The sequence below is a fragment of the Nothoprocta perdicaria genome, unplaced genomic scaffold (genome assembly GCF_003342845.1).
Source record: "Nothoprocta perdicaria isolate Ctin4 unplaced genomic scaffold, notPer1 scaffold_66, whole genome shotgun sequence".
Taxonomy (NCBI): Eukaryota; Metazoa; Chordata; class Aves; order Tinamiformes; family Tinamidae; genus Nothoprocta; species Nothoprocta perdicaria.
The window spans coordinates 889651-912050 of record NW_020455932.1 but is presented as its reverse complement, the minus strand read 5'-3'; the positions used below and the strand labels follow the sequence as shown (position 1 = coordinate 912050).

At 48.5% G+C, this 22400-nt stretch overlaps 1 protein-coding gene across 1 annotated transcript in view; it reads left to right on the top strand.

The window, feature by feature from the left end:
- MYBBP1A (MYB binding protein 1a) overlaps positions 1 to 22078 on the top strand; it is a 43067-nt gene extending 20989 nt beyond the window's left edge. The window contains exons 24-27 of the mRNA XM_026050148.1: positions 10777 to 10890; positions 20364 to 20465; positions 20988 to 21112; positions 21610 to 22078. Coding sequence (XP_025905933.1) covers positions 10777 to 10890; positions 20364 to 20465; positions 20988 to 21112; positions 21610 to 22078 — 810 coding nt within the window. The remainder of the gene's footprint in view (positions 1 to 10776; positions 10891 to 20363; positions 20466 to 20987; positions 21113 to 21609) is intronic.
- The last annotated feature ends 322 nt before the right edge of the window (positions 22079 to 22400 follow it).

Sequence of the window (22400 nt, the reverse complement as noted above, 5' to 3'; positions counted from 1 at the left end):
TGCCTCCCTGCATGCAGCTCCCAGTATTTTGCATTAGCTGTAGCTAATAATGAAGCCAGATAAAGGTCTGCAGATGAGCACAGGCACCACTTGGACTCGACCTGTTTTCTGTCCAAAATGAGGAGCAGGTTCCTGGTGTTAGCCAAGCGAGAGACCTGGGGACTCAAGGGTATCCTGTCTTGAAAGCCCCTCTTCTTGCAAGAAGAGGCACTTGCAGCTGGGAGGTTTTGCCCCAGTTTGCATCCTGCTCTTGCATTCTTGTTTTCATTCTATTTAGCGAGATGGGCAAGGAGATCCTGTGCTTTGGGAGGTAAAGCTGAATGAGGGGGCTGACTCCTGCAAAGCTCTGATCACAGGCCAGCAAAGCTCTGGGATATGGGCTAAATAGGCATGCACCCGGTCCCTCTGAAACCAGGGGGAAACAGTCGAATGCTTAAGTGCTTTGCTGGGTCAGGGCCAGGGTGCCCTGCATTTCAGGAGCAATCTTTTAATTCCTAGACCGTTAGGATGCTTGTGGATGTGGATTATTGCAGCCCAGGTTTCTGCTTCTGAGAGCCTCTGTTGCATTGCTGGAGCTCAAAGGAACTGTTTTCTTTTGGAGGATGTTGACAGCAGCTATAAATAGTCTCTGATGTTCTTTGGAAAGGTGTCTCATGCCCTGGTGAAATGCAGCTGTCTGCGATGAATTGCTTTCCAAGTTGAGCTGCTCTCTGCTTCTCCTCTCGCTTTTGTGAGATAGTTGAAAATTTTAAAAGCTGTTTACATTTTTCAGCTGCCCCCGACGGTGGTTAAGCAGCGTGCTTGAAGTCCCCAGACAGGAGTTTTCACTGGTGTTTGCTTTGCCAGCTCCTGCGCGCAGTGTTGCGGGTGGACGAGGAACATGTACGAGTGCTCCTGGCTCAACTGCTTTTCCCTCACATGGGGATATTTGGTGCCTTCCAGTGTCCCCCTGGAAGTGCTTTGCAGCAAATAGACACGTGTCTTTCCCACACAGAAATCCCTAATTATACCAGACATTAACTAACTAGAAAAGAGAAACTGCCCTGTTTTTCCTTGCCTTATCCTCTGTTCCACTGAGTTTGGTGCAGCACAAAGAGAGCAAGAGGAGGTTGCTACTTGTCTCTTTATTCTACTGCTTTGGGTCTCACAAATATTTATTCTGCTCAGCTGATTGTAGTGCTGACTGTCTAACAAATGCAGGATGAGGGAGGAAACATCCTTCTAGTCTTAGCTGGGAAGGCATTAAGAAAGTTAAGAGGTCACCTACATTGTGCTTAGTACTATAGACATGACTGCTGGCAAAAGCCATGCAAGGTTGGGACTGAACTGTCGCGTTAACAGCCTTGCATTTGGGCTGAGCATGCTGAGTTAAATACAGTCCCTATTGCAGTGATTTCCCAGGACTGGGCTATTCCTGAGCCTCCTGGATTGCTACCTGACACAGGGAGCTGGTGGTTACTATTGCATGCTTACTATTTTAAAAACACCAGCACTGAATCCTGTTTTGTTGAAGTTCTAGGCAGTGTTTGCAGCTCTGTGTACATGGGGCTATTGGAGCTTTGTTTGGAAGTACCAGCAAGTGGGTTGGAAGGTTGGTTTGGTTCAGGTAAGAAAGATGAGGGCTTCTGCAGTGGAAAATGAAATGTTAACCTGTGTAGGGGTCTCATGAGCTCCACTAGAAGGTGGAAGGTCCTGGCAGTGGGATTGGACTAGATGATCTCTAGAGGTCCTTTCCAACCTCAACCATTCTAGAGATCCCTTCCAACCTCAACCATTCTGTGATTCTGTGAATTTAGGGATGAGGTTTGACTGGTTTCACTGCTATCACTGGTTTCTGCTGACCACCCCGCTAGAGGAGAAGCCTAAGAGAGGAGCTAGGGTTTCCATGCAGGGTTTCCAAGCGGTGCCTTGCAGTGCAGGGCCTCAAAACCGTGGCCATGGTGCCCAGGGCCACCTGCAGCCCGTCACGTCACGACGCTTCCCTCCACGTTCTGCAAAGCGAGGGCTGGGCTGGCGAGCATCCCAATCGATGCGCCTGCAAAGTTCAAGCCAGTGCAATATCCAACTTTTGTTTTTAATTTCGCTTAGCAGTGCTGTTTATTTTGGTATTCCACGCTGACAATTCTGCTGACGTGCAAGGAGGAACAATTCTTTTTCTTTTAATATGGCTTGAAAGGTAAACTTCAGAAGTTGGTGTTTGAGTGAATGGAATTCTAATTCCTCATTATCTGCTGATAAATATTCTTAGAAGATGCAAACTTTTGTCCTTGCAGCAGCAAGACTGTGGTCTACTAAATTGGGGACTGCAGCTAGAAGACAGACAGACAGAGCATAGGCAACATGGGCTTTTTTGAGTACATACTGCTCTTAAATCTCTTAAATTATTAAATTTGACCTTAGCAGATTCTCTTTGAATAGACTGCATTATGCAGTAGATGTCTTCGAAACAGCTTAAGAAAATCCTGTTGTATGACTCCCTCTATTTGGGGAGAATTGGCTTTGTGGTGCTGAGGAGACATTGGGCTTAGGAAGGAGGAGGAATTGGAGGGGATGTCTTTTGGTTTTGGTCTTCCAAATCTGTGCAGTTAAGTTGAGAGGCCGCAGGAGTTCCTGGGGTTTTGATCATGGCATGTGAGTAAAATCAAAGTTTACATAAACTTTGTCAACAGTGATTTTATGGGGTGCCTTTTTCTTTCCCAGAGGAAAGCCAAGATCAAGAGAAAGGGTAGAGCCCCAGATAATGATTTTGTAAGAGGTTATGTGCCATTTGGCATGATTTCTTTGAACCTCAGCTCCTGGAGGATCTTTGCTTTCATTTCATAACAAAAGGACATTTTTAGCTCTGTCCTTCAGACAGAAGAGCTTGTTAATGCAAAGGGGAAATGCTCCAAAATCAACAGGCCCGTCTTAAGAAGCTGAATTATCTTAGATATTTCTTTTTTTATTGCAACTTTGTTTTGACTTTGGAGAGCATTTGGCAGTGTGGAGGGAAATAAACATATTTCCTGTCTTTTTAAAAAAAAAAAAATTATTATTTTGTTAAATGTGGGAAGAGAGAGGCTTGGATCCGTTACGTAGGATCCATTGCTTTTTTTAACTCTTGTCTCAATGATACCAATATTCTCCAGTATTCCACAGCGCTGTTCCTTGGACCATTACACAGAGCAAGAAAACATCACTGCACATGGGTGCTAAGTGATTCTGCTGCTGATTTATCTTGTTTTCCTGTGCAAGTTGCTTAACAATTATGGCATCATTTTATTTTTCAAGAATTTGGGCTAATAAGCTATTGACATTTTTGAAGGAGGCATTAAGACTGATCGGCCCTTCTGATACTGTGAGTGGTTTCCCTGGGGAGAAATGAATCTGTCACCAGGGCAGCATCCGGATCGCTGCGTATGGATCGTCCTGTCCTGCAGGGCTGCTCTTGGCCTCTGGTGCAAGTAGAGCACAAGTAAATAACGTCTTCCCCAGTCCTCCATGTTCACTAGCTGTTAGTTTAAGTCCTGTGTGATGACATGGTCAAAGCTCTTGTCATCTAATGCCATCAGCCTGGCCTGGCCCACTGTGTCGTGTTGTATTTTCTGTGCTTTGAATGCTGGGCACGCTGCAGACCCTTCATCTCGGGCAGAAAACCTGCCAGGGAAGGTCGCTATTGAAAGTGCAGGTATTCCCTGAAAAACTGCAGTGTCAAATCTTCGCCCCCCATGCACTGACTCATCTCCGCTGCTGTTGAAGTCTAATGACATCTTATTTCTGTCACTAGCTGCTGCTGGCTCCTGGTGGCTGCAGGAGGGAGCTGTGACGCTGTCCTGGAGTGCAGGGCACACGTGTCTGCTGCCACCCTCGTCCTGAGCAGTGTCCTGAGCAGCCCCTCACCGTTGGGCTCCTCTGTTAGACAGGCAGGAGATGGGGCTTTTCCTCTAACAAGAGCATCCCCCAGAGCCCTGTGTGCAGAGGAACTGAGCGTGGAATGAATCCCTTGGCAGCAGTGGAGAGGACACTTCCCAGCGACTGCGGAGTCCCTCAATGACCAAGAATGCTGGTTTAGGGCATAAAGAAATGTTTATTTGAGTGAAGTGTATGTGCCCAGGTCTGCAGGCAAGTTGCTCCGGTGCCTTGACTGCTACTCCAAGATTTTCTTGACTGCTATTCCTAGGTTTTCTTGACTGCTACTCCAATATTTTCTTGATTGCTATTCCTAGGTTTTCCTGACTGCTACTCGTAGATTTTCTGCTGGCTCAGGTATATTTTTTTAAAAAATCCTTCTGGTGTGGCTATTCAGTGAAGGGAATGATGGTTTTTACCAGCAGGGCAAAGGCTAACATAGCAGTAGCAAAGATACCTCTGTATTAGATGGAGGTGGCTCGTACGGGGCGTATCTCACTCCTTAACTTTCTCCAGGCAGATTGAGCAATGGTGGTTTGAGTGCTTCTGTCTCGGAACAGCTATTATTGTGGAGGAGGTGCCAGTGCAGCGAATGGAACGAAACTTCCCGTCCTGCGGCCACGTGCTCTGGAGCAGCCGTTGGGGCTGGCAGCCCCATCCGATGGACGCGACGGCCGCTGACGGCGCCGCGAGAGCAGCCATCCGCGCCCACGGGCTCCTCACCCCTCTGGGCTTCCACGGGTGAGGAGGTGTGTGAACAATTACACAGACTGAAAGGGGAGGATAGGAGGAAGAGTCAGCAGGAAGGGTAGAGAGATGAAGATCACTGTTCTCTCTGGTCACTTTGGCTTCGGTTGCTGTCTTCCCAGGGGCTTTTGCTCCTTCAAAGAGCGAAATTTCAAATGCAGAAGCAGAGCTACCAAACAACCACCAGGTTCTGAGAGCTGAAAGCACCAGTGTGGGGTGACTGGTTTTTTTCTGCTTTGAGGATGTCTATTTTAGAAACAAGGTAGAGAGGGGGACAGTGTCTACTGCAGAGCTTTAAAGGTAAAATAATTGACTAAAATGAAATCAAAAACAAACTGTCTGCACGATTTTGCACCCCAGGAAGGCATAAAGAGATGACCGGCATCTCACGTAGGAGCAAAATGTGTCTTGTGTGTCAGAATTATTTTAAAGAGTGATAATTCTTAGGGTACTTGTGAGGTATCTAAAGCATCCTGGATGAAAAGCATCCTGCCCTATCTGTGATAATCTGCATTGTCACTAGGAAGAAGGAACAGGGGCAATTTACTTGAATGCAACTGGTTGCAATACAGAACGGCTGATTTGGGAACCCTGGAAAGTGCAGGAGCTCAGTGCGCTAGGAGGCTTGCTGGGAGTATACCAAACAAAATTGCCTTGCCCCTCAGAGGCTGTAAAATGTGATTTAGGTTTTGCTTAAATGCTTTACATATCGTAATTAGCCCGCCTTGCAATTTTTTTCTCATCCATTTGCTGCAGGAATTTAATGTAAGCTGTAAAGTAGCGTTGGTTCGGATGGCTTTTTGGCAAGAGAATCAGCTCTCAGGCACAAAGATCCTCCGTTTGGCAGGTTTGGGGCCCGGCTGTGCCGAGTGCACCTCCGGCATTGAGGGCAACTGCTCTGACAAACGTTTCTTAACTGCCTCTGCAATCCCCTTTTTACTCCTCAAGCCTTCAAGGAAGGGTTTTGTGTGCTTTATACTTGTCTCTTGCTGCTAGCTCAGTGCTGATACTGAGTAAGGATTTTGCAGGATGGTCCTTTTCTCCCTCCCCTCCTTTGGGCTCCCCAGGGGATTTGCAGCTTGCTCCCGTTGGGGTCAGCGGGCTGTGTGAAAGCCAGGCTTTAAAGTTTGTCTCGAGCTGAAGCTCTGTTAAATTCAGCAATTCCCAGCAGAGTCGGCCGTCTTGCCGCAGAGCTCGGCAGGGTAGCCCCATCGCTTGCAATTCTGATTATAATGTGTCAAGGTACATTAGGGAAGGGCTGCATATATGTAGAGCATATAGAAGATTGCTGCTGTCTCTGCATTGCATGGTGTGAATTTGCTGCGCTGTCGTCAGCTTTTTTTTTTCCTTTTACTCTGATAATTTGTCCTCTTGAGTAAGCCCCAAGGCTGTTCCCAGTTTGGAATCTGCCTGCAAAACAACAGTCAGCAAAGAAACCTGTACCTCGCAGGCAAGGAAATGGTACAATGCACCGAGCAAGTGGGCAGGGAAATGGAAAGCAAGCCCTGACTCCCCAGGCTGCTCTGTTGGGGCCTTTCTCTCCATCCCACACCCAGTGCAAATGTAAAAATAGAGTAGCGGGAATATGGGAGTAGAAACGGGGGCAGTTTGGTTCTCACCTCGTGGCTTTTTGTTCCCTTTCATTGCTTTCCATGGCTGCTTTGACATTAATTGGAAGGGACTTTCACCCTGGGGCTCCATTGGCTTGTGCAGTGCTAACAAATGGCCGGTTATCCTCCTGTAATCAAGACACTTATTAGCGGGAGCTCGTGCCCTGTTCTGTTTTGTTTTACCATGCCACAAATTGCAGCTCCCTGGGAAACCTGACTGTTTCTTAAGCTCGTGAGAAAGCGCATTTAGTGTTTTCCACGTTCTTGGACCGTGTTCCCTCAGTCCCGCTCTGCAGGTGCCGTTTCCACCAGTGCAGCAGGTGATCCCTGTGACTGCAGGCTGCAGGGTGCTGTGTGGAGGCAGCGAGACCTGCGTGGGATGGCAGCACACGCCTGTGTCCTTGCAGCGAGGAGCCAGTGTGAAAATGCTGCTGTTTCTGAGAGCCAGGAGGCTTAGGAAGTAGGTCTGGAGTGTTACTTGGGGTTTGCAGAAGACAGATGCAATGTATTAAGGGGTGTGTTTTGGAAACCCATGTGTTTGAATGGACTTGGTAGGTGAGTTTTAAGTGTCCTTGGTTTTTGCCATGCCCCAGTGGCTGCAGAGCAACTGCAGTGCTGGAGATCATGTCCTTAGGGCTGCTGTTACAGCATGCAGGTCTCCTGGATTGGATGCACCAGTTGTACGTGCTTGCTTGCTGCCCTAGCTTGTGCACCAGAAAGGAGACATCTCTGCTCTGAAATACTAGTAGTTTTGTGGTGTGATAGCACCTGCATGTGTTTGTCTCCTGGACATTAAAGAGCAGTGAGATGATCAACACGGAAGCTACTGTTGATACCTCAGTCCTCAGTGCTTAGTGTTGATAAAACTGTGTATACGATACAAAAAAAAAAAAAAAAAGACAGGAATAAGGCAGGCAAAATCCAGCTGGGTGTCTCTGGTAGGTTTATAGACTTTCCACTTGCACTGTTGTGATGTGTGAGCTCTGACATTGCTCAGTGCTGTCCCAGTCCCCAGCTGCTTTGGGATCATCGGGCGGAACAGCTGTGTGACAGTCCCGATGTGGCCTCTGCGGGGCCGTCCTCAGGTTCTTGCTCCTCTGATGGTGACGCTGGGTGGCTGCTGGTGGTGTTCCCAATGGGAGTGCATTAGTGTGGCATGCTTTTTTTCCCCCCACTTCTCTTGCAGCTTGCCTTGCAGAACACTCACGACTCGAAACAAAAGCATTTCTCTTTGGATCAGGAAGGAGTCCCTCCTCGTAGCAGCACGCTTTTCTTTGAAATACAGCCCCGAATTTAGGGCATGCCTCCATCTCTTGAACACTGCAAGCATAAATCCCAGCATCATTGCAGAGGCTTGTTTGATCTGGGCTTTTCTCATTCACAGCAGCTGTGATTGAAAGACACCTTGGGGTGTTTGTGGCAGCTGCACGGGGCTCAGAGAGCCGCCGCTCTGACCCCACGGCTACCAGCACGAGGTGTTTGCTTTCCGTAAAGGAAACAGTGCCTGAAGTGGTAGGGGTTCATCCATTGCTTGCCTTCTTAAATAGTCAGGCTGCACATCTTGCCCTTTATGGGGGCAGGTGAAGATGGGATGTATAACCCGGCTTGCTGAGCTGCTCCAGCCCCAGGTGAGCCCAGCTGGGAATTACTGGCACCTCTCAGCCCAGTTACTATTTGGGAAAGAAATCTGGACTATTTATACTGAGTGGCATTTGGCAGGAAAACGCAGGGTATGTGTGAGAGTATTGTGTGTAAGACCTTGTTTGGGCAGACTCCACTTTTATTTGTTACTGTACTATCTTGTACTTTTTTTTTTAGTTGAAATCAAGGAGAAGGACTTTGATTTGGGAACTAGGTGTTTCTTAGGGCACAAATGGGCTGCAGCATCACCCCTTAGAGAGAAGAGCTGTAGGGCAGTTCTGACTTGAGGCGGTTTCTGTACATTTTCATTCCAGAGGCTGCACATGCGGGTGTCTTTCTCTCCTAAACTGCACCAGGTTCAATAGCTGGGACCTCCTGGGTCTTCTGCTCTTTCTGACGGTGTGTAAAGCATGAAGGATGTCTGCCTCTCATGGGGCTGTCAGGGTCTCAGCAAGCTCTGTTTGGCAGTGAGCAAATGCAGAGGATCTGCTGTGGGATCCCTGGGAACAGCGGGGTCCTGGCGGCTCCCAAAGTCAAGGATAGCTGAGGGGCCTGGACTGAAGAGCGATGTTTTAATTTTGATTTAATTCTTGCCCCCAGTCTTTCTGACTGCTTCATTCCGGTTCTTCTCCCCATGGTTTCATTTTCTCCATTTGCCAAAGGAGTTAACTATAAAGTTTGCGCTGGAAAAAATAGTCCATACAAGAGCTACATGTTAATTATTAGCTCCAGTACCAGAAGAGTCACCGACTGTGTGATAAATCCAAAAACCTTGCACTGCAACACACCACGGGTACTGGGCACTGAGGAAATTGAATTTATTAGTGTCACGTTTGTTGTCTGGCAGAGCTGTTCTTGAGGCAAATTTGATTCCAGTGAACAAACAAATCTTTTACTTTTGCACTTTCAAATGAGAGAGGGGATTCACACTTGGTGCTAAATTCTCATTAAGTAAAAAAGCAATCGGGAAACACAGAAGCGCTTTGATTACAGCAATAGCAATGTTTTAATTACATGAAACAAAACTTATCTTCTGTTTGCTTGAATCTGATATGAGCTGGAGGCTTGAAAGCCATACGTGTGTGACAAAATTGCTAAAAAGGGATAGCAATGGCCAGGAGTCTCAGACACTGGGCATTTGGACTTCCCAATTTATTACATACAGAGGGATTTTCTATTATCATTTAAATCATGTTCATGCTTGATGCTTACTGAGGCCTAATCCCATTTCAGAAACTCTTCTGCCAGACCAGCGTTTGAGCCTCAGGTATCCAGAGCTCCTTGGTTCTTTGGATGGCTTTGATTTCTTTTCATCCCCTCTTTTTTCCATGGATTTGCAGTGCTTGCTGGTGTGATTCCTGTGCAAACCATGGTCGCTGTTGCCTCTAGCCCTCTCTGAGCATCTAGAGCAAAGCTGGTGTCCTGAGACACCTCCAGGGTTGCTTAGAAGGACCCTTTGCCCCCATATGCAGCATGAATGTCTTTTGTAATTGCCAAAGAAGAGGTGGTGCCTTGAGGTTTATGACCCTTCCTGAGCCTTTCCGGATGAATTAAGGCCTTTCATTTCCTCCAAAGGTCACATGCTCATTGGAATTGTGCAGGCGTGACTTTGCCCTGTGTTTGGCTCATGCACGCAGCACTACCACCGCTTCTGCAGCAGGATTGCTCGTGAATGAAGGCTTGTTCTGCAGGTGTGATTCTCTTCCTGGGCCCTGCTGTAATGCACAATGCTGAGCTGAATTGGAAACTGGAAGTGAGCTTACACAGGCCTGGGTTTCACTCAGAAAACTGCATTTGGACCATGAGAAACCCCTGACCCTCAGTCACAGAAACCTGAAGTAGATGTTGGTTGGGAAGCACAGCCCATCCCGGGTTTTTGATGTGCTGTAGCTGATTGCCTGTAGCTTTGGAAGGTCTTGCTGCTCTTGGAAAATCCAGGCATTTCTTCACTTGCCTCCTCTTTGAATTCTTCAATAGTTTCAAGTGTGCTAATAATAGGTTTTCTAGGTTGCTCTGCTTGGACCCTGGGGGTGTGTGGAGCCCAGGCTGGGTATTGCCATGCTGATTTTTTATCTCGAGGCCTCATAGACTTTCAGATACTGAAGATACTGGTATTAGATACTGGTATCTTCAGTGAGGAGTTTGCCATACTCTCCTTGGTTGCTCTCTGTAGGGTAGGTTCAGTTGCAGCACGTGGTTAGAAGGGGGCAGCCTTTGCTTTCTTTGGGCGAGGTTAATTCCTGATATAATTCCCAATGATTTTCCCAAGTATTTATAGCTGTATTCAATTTAGGCCTGTGTGATGGCAGCTGGAGGCAGCAATTTGTCTTTATATATAGATAGAATTTGCTTGCTGCCTCAGTGCTGTTAAGAAAATGTCCCCTTTAAATCCGCTAAACTGTATGTGCTAATCCTTATTACTGTATTCTCATGATTTTCTATCATTTTGCTTTTGTGCATTGCTGCATTTTCCTCTTCTCTAAGAAAGGAAGTCCCAATAACATTGGAAATATAGGAGAGAGAAGGACATGTGAGGAGATTGCAGATTACTGCTGGCTTTCCAGTGGCTACTCTTTTCATTGCTCTGCTAACGTATAAATTTAATGAAGGAGTTTGACTCCAGGGCAAGGCTGAATGCTGCTCTGAGCAGCAATTTCCATCTAGGTTCCATCTAAAATGAAGCATTTTGTTTATTTGTGCTGACTGCATCGTCAGGGCACGGTAAGAAGAAACTGAAGCCTTCTGCAGATTGGAGGTGATGCACTCAAAGCCGCTACGAAAACACATCTAAGAGACTAACAGCTAAATCTAGAAGCAGGACAACCACTTTCCTCCCCTTTGGCCCTTTAAAACGTGCGCCCTCATCTCTTCTCTCCTCTTTCTCTTCCAGGCCCTGGCATGTTTGCTTCTCCAGAAGGTTTTGCCGCTGCGTGAGCTGAAGCTCTCCGTGACGGAGGAGGAGTGGGAGGCCCTGATCAGCGAGAGCATCCGCCAAGTGACCAAGGTAACGGGCGTCAACACGTTACCTGTACGGATGGCACTTCATGGATGCAGGTGCTTTACTGGTGGTGGTGGAGTTGTGCCTGCTGCCCCGGGGGTGAGCAGGGACCCCAGGGTCTCCCACCAGCGTTTTGGTGTGTATTTTGGGTGTATTTATATAGCATGTGCTTGGTACAGCTGTGCAGTGCCCGCAGAGGGATCCAGGAGACAGAGCCTGAGGGAATAGTCTTGCCAGATCCGTTTTAGGTGGCTTTCAAAAAGAGGTTTTGAACTGGAAGCTGTCATGAGTATCACCTTAATTTGACAAATTATTATAGAAGTTCTGTATTTGGATAAACTCCTGAGCCCAAGAGAGCTGAGGTCTGGATCCCTAGAGTTCAGCATCCTGGTGCATTGCAGATTTCTGAGCCAGACTTTTGCTAATATTATTTAGCAAGGAAACCTTAAAGTACATGGGGAGATAATTTGTAGAGAACAAAAAAGGATGCAAAGATTGCAGGGCTTCTCATGCAGTTACAAGTACAAATTGTACCCAAAGACAGCTTGTGGGTGCAGCTGTTCTGTAGGAGCTGTGGAGGGGAGTGTGGAGGAGCAAATGCCATCCAATTATATTTGTGTGGATTGACATGAGGGGAACCAAACAGCCAAACTGGTGTTACGATGTGATGACACATCATAGCTTCAAACTTGATGACAAGGGAGTTTCCAGTCTTGGTTTTCCTACGTAACTGTAGTATTGCCCTGTCTAAATGTAGCTTTCCTTCTTATTTTTTTAAATGCCAGTTGCATGGTAATTGAGGCCATTCTGTAATTTGCTATATTGGAACAGACCGATTAGTTCTGTTTGGCTTTGTTTCGGAGGAAGAGAATCTAGGCAAATCTAATTCAAGGAATTCAGAGGTAGTGTTTATAATTCCTGAGGAAGCAGGTAATCCTGGGTTTCATTAAATAGGTTTTATTTCATGATTGCATCAGAAGCCCAATAGGTGGAGTCCGGTCTGATTTTATTTTCCAGCTCCATAAAGGCTTCGACTCCTCCCAACGCTGTCATCTCCGGGTTCTCTCCAGCAGCTGGATACCTGTAGGAGCTGGTGTGATTCACGGGGAAACCACAGACATTTGCCTTTATGTTGGCCCTGTCAGGGAAAGTTGAGCATCTTGCAACTCATCCAGTATTTTAATGAGCTTTGCTACCAAAGCTTCCGCTGTGCTTCTCATTTCTGTGGTCACCCATGTTTCAAGAGAAAATCCTGGGTGATACTGGCAGTTTATTCGGGTGTTCAAGGTATCCTGCCAGCAGCAGGCCCTCAAATACTATTAATGGACAATGGCCCTTGGGGGCTAGTTCTCTTTTTCGGTTGCTCTGAAAAAAAACTGATAGAGTGTTTTTAGAGTGCTCTGTAGGTGGATATATCTATTTGAAGAATTTTGTACCCCCTTTTGACCCAGAGAAGTCTGAAAAAAACCTGAGAAGTCCAAGTCCTTACTTGGAAAGTCCAAGTCCAACTGTCTTTCCAAGTAGAGGAACCGTTGCAAGCATGAGGCAGGGCGAGAGGGTGGGATGCTCTCCCCTGATACCTCTTTTCTCATCTTGCCTCAGTGATTGATTCCTCTACCTGCAGGTCTCTCTGTGATGAGCAGGGAGTCTGGGATGTTTTTAGACCATAATATGTGCTGGATTTGGGAAAGAAGTAATCTGAGAAAAGTGCAGTCTTGGATATCACTGAATTATTACTGTAAAGCTAAGAGGCAGATGAGAGAGCATCAGTGACTAGGATCTTTAAACGAAGAGACAGCTCCCTCAAATAGCAGCTCCCACTGCTGCGGGCAGTGGCTCTTGTTCTTTCATAAGCCAACTTGACCTCATTTGTTCCTGAGATGTTTAAGTTTGCTTATAAAATACATATCACAGTCATGAGGGATTCGTGCTTGCCATCTCCTTTGGTTAGGGTAAGCTGGAATCGTGGCAGGTGCTTTGGAAAGGGTTTGTTCTTGGAAGAGCCCTGCTGCTCTTGGTGCTTTGGGCTTGGTCTTCTGGGTCACTGGGACAGAACAGCCCATGCAAGGGCCCTGGGGTTACTCCGTGTCTGTTATTACTGGGCAGCAGGCAAAGGCGAGAAAGTAGAGTGATAGCTCTGGAATTATTTTGACCTCCCAAAGTAACCAAAATAGGTTACTTTTCAAATAGCAGAGCCTTGCTGCAGCTCAAGTTTATTCTAATATTGGGAGTCTGGACAACGTGGTTGTGTTTATGGCATAAGCAAATAGCGTTGCTTCACGTTGTGAATGACACAGACGTGAGAGCATCTGGCAGAAACTCCCTCCTCTTGTGCTTTGTTCTTTTATCGGTAGGTCTCAAAGTGCTTCACAAAGGAAATTCCAACCAGTGATTTGGAGATGTCATGAAGAAAGTATTTTGCAGAAACCCAAGAGCTTATGTGTTTGGTTTGCTACAATTGCTCTCCCTGTTTTGACAGATGACACACTTGGTTGGGAGCTGAAGCAAAAATCAAACTCAGGTCTCTTGAATCGGGCCAGAGACCCTCTTTCTGCGGGACAGTCTGTTTCCTAACTCAGCTTCAGAACAGCCCGGTGTGTTGGGTAGTGATCTCCATCCCCATGTTCTCTCTGGAGGATGCTGATTACTCTGGCTTCAAATGGATTGCTCAGAACTTGCAATGAGGCTAGTGGCAAAACCTGGGAGATACAAATTGCCTGTCTCACATAGTCCATCCCCCGATTTTGGCTAATATCATCATAGGGCTACCACCAGGGCTCAAACACAAGGTTGCTGTGTCCTTAGCAAGCTCCTCTGACTTTGGTCTTTCAGCTCAGCAGGGCTAAGTGGTCTTTATTCTTTCCTGGTTCTCCTGGTGGGCATGTTTTGGGTTTTCCTCACCTTTTTAGGTGTGCTTCTGTTTTCTGTCTTGTATCTTATATTAGTGCTGTCTTCACTTTTGCATGATCCTGAAGGCACGCCAGATTTTTAGTAACTCATAGACAGATTTGGGGCAGGAAGCTCCAGTCTGAATACATATTTTCACTACCTTTCCCAGGTGCTTGCTTGCCCTTTGGACCAATGCACCTGTGTAGCTCCTCTGACTTATGCTGAAACTTGCTGTTATGATGTGAAGGTCAGAGAGAAATGAGAAGAATTTTGAGAAATATTCCAGAAAAAGCGTATTTTCATGACTAAGCAATTTAAAACAAAGCAGACCTCACACAAAAGTGCTGGTAAAACTGTTTTCCTGGTATGTAGAGGGCGATTTCCGGAGGGTTTCCTTTGTCCGACTTCTGCACATAAGTACATAATAGGAAAGGCCCAACTTCATTATTTTTTTTTTGTTTTCCTTCCCCTTTTTGTCAGTGTTGTATCCTGCATAAAGGAGGGGGAGAGCAGGCAGTGCTTGAGTTGACTCCTTTAAAACGAAAATGAGACCAACCCATCCTGGAATGTAAAAGTGCTCACAACAAAATCTCATCTTTGACCGATGTGTTTCCAGTTGCCAGTACTGGAGATGCTTAGATAAAAACACAGCTAATCCTAATGAGACATATGTGATGTGTGTTTAGACTGGGATTAGGTGGAATCACATTTTTGAGTAGAAAGGGCTCAATTTAGACTAACATCAGAAGACCTAATGTCATATGATTTGTATAGAGGGTGGTATAAGTCACCCAAGACCTCTTTTTCAGGACTTGCCTAGTCCAAAAAGCTACAGCACACTCCCCAATGGTTTATTGTGTGGTGTTTGAGGGTCTTGTTGAGGTTGTGGTGATAAGGTTGAGATTATAACTAGATGGAGCTACTGAGCATATGGGGTGAGTAATACCATGTAGCCTTGCAGTATAGGCATGCCCTTCTTTTCTGAAGGACATCACATTTGACTATCTGTGTTTTAATTTGTGTGGAGATCAGTTATTAACAGCAACTTCATCAAATCTGTAAAAAAGCCATTTTTTTTTCTTGAAGATTGCCTGAACTGTTATCTGTCCATTCTTATAAATTCTTAATTCATTGCCCTTTCTCAGCTTCTTAGGTTGTAAAATGAGGCCAGCAGTGATTTAGCTGATAGCTTTGACTTGCTTTCAGAATACTGCCTGTCTCTGTGGAGAATTCATTCCCCTCTGTTTCCTCATCTGTCCTCTATGGTTTTTCCCTACTGCATTTTTTATGGGAAAAAAAAAAAAAAAAGATCAGATCTCAGCTCTTTAAACTTGGGAACGGATTGACATTTTCTGTGAGAAGAGCTTCTCCAATGTTTGGACTCCTCCCTCTAATAACAGCCAAAATAAACATTGAAAAAAATGTCCTTTAGTTTTACCCTTCAGCATAAGGGTCTGCTTAGTCCCTTGACCTCCTTCTCTCCATCATGGCTGGGGACAAAGCAGGAGTTAGTGGTTTCCTTCCCAGTTGAGCATTTCGATGACCCATTTGTGCTGGTTCTGGGTTTTTCCAGACTAAGAAACCTGTGTCCAGGTTTCACACTGATGCCTCGTCCAGCATCTCTTGCTTCATCCCCATGGCGAGGTGTGTGCTTGATGCAGAACTTCTTTTTCTCCCTCAGCTTCAGGATGGACGTGGGCTGCTGGTGGTGAAGAGGTCCTGTCTCAGTGCTTTCTGCAGAGACACAAGGAAATAAGACTTGAGCATCTGGACTTTCAGTCTGTAGAAAATTCAGTGAGAGAGAACAGAGCAGGGAGGGATTTTTAGTGGATTTACTCATCTTCTGAGCTCTTGGGAGCAACTGCTGTTTGGGCGGATCGTATGAGAACCTGTCCCTGTAGATATGAGCCTGCGCACATGGAGTTGGTAGGTGGATCTGCCTTGATTTTAGATGGAGACTCCTAGGAAATTGATACTGTTTCCTCCTCTCCCTTTGTCTTCCATTATTTGGCCCTGGATTCAAGGCGGCCTTCTTGTGTTGCATAGTGAAAATCGTCTTGAAAGGAATTACTTGGAAGTGGCTTGTTGGGCTTTGAAGAAGCTCCGAGTTGGTTGCTGGCTGTGTCACAACCCGCATGACTCAGGCACGTTACCTCCACAAAGTAATTATAGGCGAAGCGAAGGTGCTTACGTGGGATAACAGGAGCCATAAGCATCCAGAATCTGAAAATACCTCATTTGGTCTTTGGCTGGTGATTAGGCTCTAAACAGGAGCCAAAGGCCGTGCCCTTCCCAAGCCTCTCATCCTGCCAGGGTGTCGGCATGGGAAATCCTGAGCTTTGGCATCTGGGAAGGGCAGGTGCTTCTAGGGCCCCAAAACTGCTCGCGGGGACCCCCATGAGAGCCAGTCGCCTTTAGGGAGCGAGGCCCAACTGCGGCTGAGGGCCGGTTGGGTCCCGGGCGCGCGGCACGGAGCCTGTGACACCAGCCGCCATCTCAGAGTCACAGAACGGTTGAGATTGGAAGGGAGCTCTGGAGACCATCTAGTCCAAACCCCTGTTCCAGCAGGGACACCCAGAGCATTTGGACAGGGCGGCATCCAGGTGGGTTTGGAGACCTCCAGAGAAGGAGACTCCCCAGCCTCCCTGGGCAGCCTGTGCCAGGGCTCTGTCACCCTCACGGTGAAGAAGTTCCTCCTCACATGGAGATGGAACTGCCTGGATTTCAACTTACACCCACTGCCCCTTGTCCTGTCACTGGCCACCACTGAGAAGAGCTTGGCCCCTCTTCCCTACATTCAAGGATGTATCTCGGTGGACATTCAGACGGGAGGGAATCTTGCTGTGGTGTTGGAGCCGAGAGCTTGCTGCAGCCTCAGGGCTGGCTAGGATCAGGTTGGCGAGGGTGGAGGTCCAGCCCGTGGGACGGGATGCAGTCGGGATTCCGCACAGCGTCCGTCTGCATCACGTTTGCTGTGTGGGAGGAGGGGAAGGAGGCCGGAGCAGTGGTGGATCCGGCGGCCGATCCCCCAGCAGCCCAGGTGTTGGCTTTGCCTCTCGCCGTACACGTCCCACCTCTGCTCTGTGGATATTCCTGTAAGGTCCTGGGCCTTCTCCTGCCTGTGAATCCGAGCCAGGGAGCTGTGTGGTTAATACCCAATTTAGCTATAGTTACCTAACTGTCCTCCCTGTTATTTGGTACACTGTCACCACAGAGCAGCTCGTGGTCCCTAACAGGAATTCCGTGTGGATATTGTGAAGATGAAGGAATGACCAGGAATGCAGCAAGAGATGGAAGAGAGAAGGTTTGATGCTATAGTAGTTGAGTGACCCGTATATTTGATCCTAGAATTAGAAATGCACGTAGTATTGAATGGTAAGATGCTGGGGGTGTGCAGGTCTTCAAGTGGATATCCCAGAAGCAGAAGACTTTGGATTCAGGAGCTCCAGACCCCAGAAACAGCCCGAGGCCTTTGGGGGCCTTTGGTGCATCTGGCCCAGGAGGCCAGAACCATCTCGGGCAGCCAAAAGCGCGTGGGGTGAGGCAGGAACCATGGGGCTGCTGGCATGAGATGAGAAGGGAGCTGCTGCTGTGAAGTCTGCTTCTGTATTTACTTTTCCTTCTGGAAGAGGACCTGCCCAGATCCATGGACAGCTCAGCCGCACAGGAACGCGCTCGCAGGTGTCACCTGGCTGCGATTCAGCGTGAAGTGGCACAGGCTGGTCCTCAAGCAGCCACTGCCAAAAATGGCATAAAAATAATAGGATTGGCACGTGGTGCAAGTGAGGCTGTTGGATGTACTCCACGTGCTGTCTGCTTTCGGTGAGAAGCAGTTGGGTTATTTGACCCCTAGCTCCTTGCTCGTGTGTTTAAAGGGCAGGGGCAAGGAAGGCTTGACACCTTTGTAGGCAGAACAGGGCAGAGCACCTCGGAGCAGGCGGTTAGACAAGTTCCCCTGGGTTTTCACTTGGCTTTCCACCCCTGGCTGGTAGCACGGCTGGAAGGAAAACCACTGCTGAGTGCCTCGGTTTGCTGTGCAGAATGGGGACGCTTGCCAACCTTGTGCGAGTCTTCCACAGTTAACCAGTGTTTGAGGCTCACTTAGGATGCTGCAGATCACTGAAACACTGTTTTTCGTTCTGAGGCCTTTGCCATGTGTTTCGGCTCTCCATCTGTTACATAATCGCTTCTGCTTGGGTTTTATGACTGTATCCTTGATGTTCTCCAAAGGGAATTGCAGGAGGTGTGTGAAGTGAGCGAGCTGCACAACGAGGGTGGCGAAGCCGGCTGCGCCTCGCAGGGAGCCGCGCTCCAGGGCAGCCCCGCACGCAGGGAAGGGCTGACACGGTGCGGCACGAAGTCATCGCAAATACTTGGGAAGGGGGCTCATGAGGTTGGCACCAGGTCCCATCGGGATTGCCTCGGGATTTCAATCCTAAAGGCAGCTGAAAACCAGCGTTTTGAACGCAGCCAGAGCGCAGCGTGTGTACCGATGTACCCTGCAAACGCTGCCCTGGCCGAGCAGGAATCAGACCCAAGCTGTTGAGGAGCTTTGAGCATCTCAGCTATAGCACAGGTACTGAGTCCCGGGAGTTTTGGGGCTCTTTAGCAAATTTCTGCTACGATCTTTGTAGTGAAGGGCAAGAGCATGTATCGAGAGACAGAAGGTAAAACTTCATTTGGATCCAGTTAGAGCAAATGCATCCAGCTTCGGGACCACACAAGTGGCTTATCCTATAGGAATTCATTACCTGCTGCTGCTTTGCTGCTTCCTTAGCTTATCCATGCGCCCCCGCCCACATCCTTGTTCCTTCCTGGTCTTTGAGCGACGTTTAAAACGTTCCGTTTTGGTGCAGGGTGAGTTGTTTGCGCAGCTCCCCCATCCCGCCGGGTTGCCTCTGGCTGTCGGTGCCTGTGCTGATGTTTCCAGGCTCATCCAAACACCTCCTGCCACGGAGACGTTCGGCTTTCCTGCACTGCTGATGCTGCTGGACCAGCGGTGCCTGCAGACACGCAAGCTGCCGTTTTTGCTGGGCTGTTTTGCATGAATTTGCTCTGTCCACCAAACTGGATGCGCATTCCAGGTTCTCAGAGAGCAGCTGGTGGACCATGGGGGAGAAGCGTGAGTGTTAACTGCTGCTGAAAGCAATTCCTCGGGTGCTGCTCAGGGCCACGGCACTTTCCTACTGGCTTCAGTAGGATTTCCTGCACACGCCAGCAAACGCCAGGTGATCTGAGGCACGGGCATTGCAGCAGGAAAATACATCCTCAGAGCTGCCTGTTTTAAATGGATGCCTCCTGTACAGGGAGAAGAAAATACGATTTATTTTTTAACCCCTCTTTAATTCCACAATGTTAGTATGTTAAAAAGATCAAATGATAGTTGACTTCCCTGTGGCTCCTTCTCACTCTTGCCCTGCATCCTCTGCTTTCTGGCCTGGAGAGTCTGCACCGACTTTCTCTGGCTGGGAACCTGCAGGCAGCGTAGCACGCTACGAGCTGAATGTAAACAGCATCTCTGAAAGCTCCTTTAAATACAAATAACGTCTGTCAGCCTATTGTGTGGGGTTTTTAACATTGCAAAGAAAATTTTAATGCAAATCAGCCTGTTTTTCATAACTGATTTGCTGATTATTATTATTTGCTGTGCTAAGTGTAATAAATGGAGTGTGCATGGCCCACGGGAGGTTGCATCCTGCGTGYACGTATTTTTAATCTCCCACCTGAGTGTTTGTTTCTGCTTTTACCTTGGGGACTTCAGAGCCACTGAATCGTGTGACCTTGCTGGGAAATGACAGCTCTGGAGCGGAGCTGCGGCGCTCCTGTCTATCGAGAGGGAGTAATTAGCAAGTTATTGATAGTCAGATGAGGCTGCAACATGAATTGCAGCCAGCAGATCACAGTGACTTTCTAATACAGGGCTTGTTTGATCCACTATGTCCAAAAACAAACGGTAATACTCCAGGGTGTGGAATCCTGTGCAGAGAGTGAATACTTCTCTATGGAAGCTGCAGTTCCTGTGGTTTTGTTCCTGGGTCTTTCCCCTTCTTCTTGCAGACCATCATGTTGTGTTGTGTGAGCTGGAGCTCGCTTTTCCTTTCCAGTCCTTTTCAGGGAATTTAAGCTTGAATGACAGGCCTTCTTCTAGTGATTCCCACTGGGATTCCCAGGTGTTAATGGAGTTTTGCGTTAGTGCTTTGGGTGCAAATCTCGGCTTGTGTTAACAGGGCCCTCGGACGAGGCTGTTGCTTTGTGTGTCCTGGCCGCTCCGTGGTAGGGATATTGCCTTTTCCCTTCCCTGCAGGAGGCAGCGACGTGTTCCAGGTTGAGCTTTGGCTTAGAAAATAGGGATAGCAGCAGGGCTGGGCCTTGCTCTTACTTTGTCCAGTTGCTTTTGAATTAACTTGGGCAACGGCGCTTCCCCCACTTGCTCTCCTGAGCATTTCCAGAGCGAGTTTGCTGGATTCGGGTTATTGGGCGCAGTTATTTGGTGACACATTAATCCTGCTAATAGCTCATTTTCCGCTTTTCCCTGCGGAGAAGGATTCGCGGCTCCATTTATTTGCTCCACCTCCCTCTTTGACTTGCAGAGCTTGGAAGGGGCCGACCAGTTTCGGGTGAAGGCCGCAAAGGAGAAAGTCGCCAAGAACTTGGAGCTGTTGAACTTCCTCCTCAAAACTGTGACCCAGCAGGTGAGTGTCCTCCCGGTGAGCACTGAGCCTGCTTCTTTGTGAAGACCTAACAGCAAAGTGGATGGATGAGAGAGATGATTTTCACGGCTTCTGTAGGAACTGAATAACCTTCTATCTGCTTTACTGGGACTGCTCTGAGAAGCAGGCAGAGGCAGCGTGTCTGCATCCTCTAGAAGCCAGGCTGAAAGTTGATCTTACAGGTGGATACCTAGTCCTGCGTCTCCTGCCTCCTATGAGCTGGGAAGGAGAAAGGACCAAAGCACCTTTGATGCCAGTGCAGTTCTAGCTGTCTGGGCTCTCATGCCAGGGGCCCAGTTTCCATGCAGAATAGCTGGTAGCGTGCTGGGACTCGCTGTCGTTTGCCCCATTAAATGGTGCTCAGGATGGTAGCACAGAGAAGCTGGGCAGGGCTGGGTGTTTCTGGCATCGTTTTATTGTGAGGCTGCCCCGTGCCCTGCTGCTGTGAGTGCCCGCTCCGCTTTTCCGCCCAACGCTGATGGTGTTTTCACTGGCTTCTCGCAGAAGCTGCGCGTGGAGTTGGCGGCGACGGAGAGAGCACTGCTAGCTCTGCACCAGCAGGAAGGCTTTGGGACGTCTGCTCGGCTCGACTCTCTCTATTGGAACGTCATGCGCTGGCTGAATTACACGTACGTACGCGTGGCATTCTGCCCCGGGGAAGGAGGAGAAAGGAATCAGGGTGCTGAGCTCAGGCTGGAACGTATTTCGGGTGCCAACATGCTTAGGGTTCATCCCTACAAGGAAACACTGTAAGATGTGTAAGCAGGGCTCATCACTCGAGTGCGGAGCCGCTGCTGCCAGGGCTTGGAGCGGTGGCCTGGCGCAAGAGCCAGCAAGGGTGCAGAGGGATTGCTGGGCTGTGAGGTGCCACTCGGCTCGTAGCACGTCACTCCGAGCGGCTTCTGCAAACGTGAGGCTGGAGAAGGCAGGAAATGCAGCGGTTCCCAGTCTGTGGAATGGGGGCTCTTTCTCAGGCTTCCTGGTGCAGCTTCCTGCAGCTCTGCGAGCCGCCCCACGTGCCGAGCGAGGATTGTGGCCGGGGCAGCGCCCGTCCGTGCGGGGTGCCTGTAGCATGGTCTCCATCCATAAATAAAGCTGCTCTTGACTTTCGGTGCTCTTTCTGCAGGAAACCCAAGAAAGAGAAGGTGGCAGCTGCCAATAAGGCGGCCCAGGGAGCAGAGCCCCTCAAGAGGAAGAGGAAGGGCTTCCTGCCAGAGAGCAAGAAACGCAAGAACCGCAAGAAGCGCCTCCAGGAGAACGGGGTAAGAGCCGGCGCTGGTGAAGAAGGAGCCGCGGCAGCCCCAGAGGAAGAGTCTGAGGGAACAGACACCCTTGAGGAGAAGAATGGCAGGAAACACAAGAAACAGAAGTTGGCCGGCAGTGGGGAAGAAGCTGTTAATGGAGGAGATGCTGTGGCTGACGAGAAAAAGAGGAAGAAGAGGAACAGAAAAAGGAAAGGGGATGTAGGGAAAGGAGCTGAGCAAGTTCCAGCTGCAAAGAAAGCCAAAGGGAATGTCAACCAGGAGACCCTACAGAAACAGGGTAAAGCCAAGAAGAAAAGGAAAGTGAAAAAGGCTCCAGTGCTGCAGGAGTAAACCCCACGGACTCTCCCAGGCCTGGTATGGCCAGTGTGGCTTGGAGGACTGTTTTAATACCTTTATAACTATATTTTTTACATCCTCCTTGAATTTTAATAAACCTTCCAAGACTCTGAGCTGCAGGCCTGTGTTCTGTCTGTGGTTCAGCTGCGTGCAGGGAGAGCTGGAGGTCGGGTTCCCCTGCGGGCGCTGCACACGGGGGACGCAGGATGCAGCGCGTGGGACCTACGTCCCTCCCGCGTGAGGAGGGGTGGCCGGGCCAGCACCCTCTTCGGGAGCCGCACAACGGCCTCCCGGAGCCAGGGCTGAGGCCTCTTGG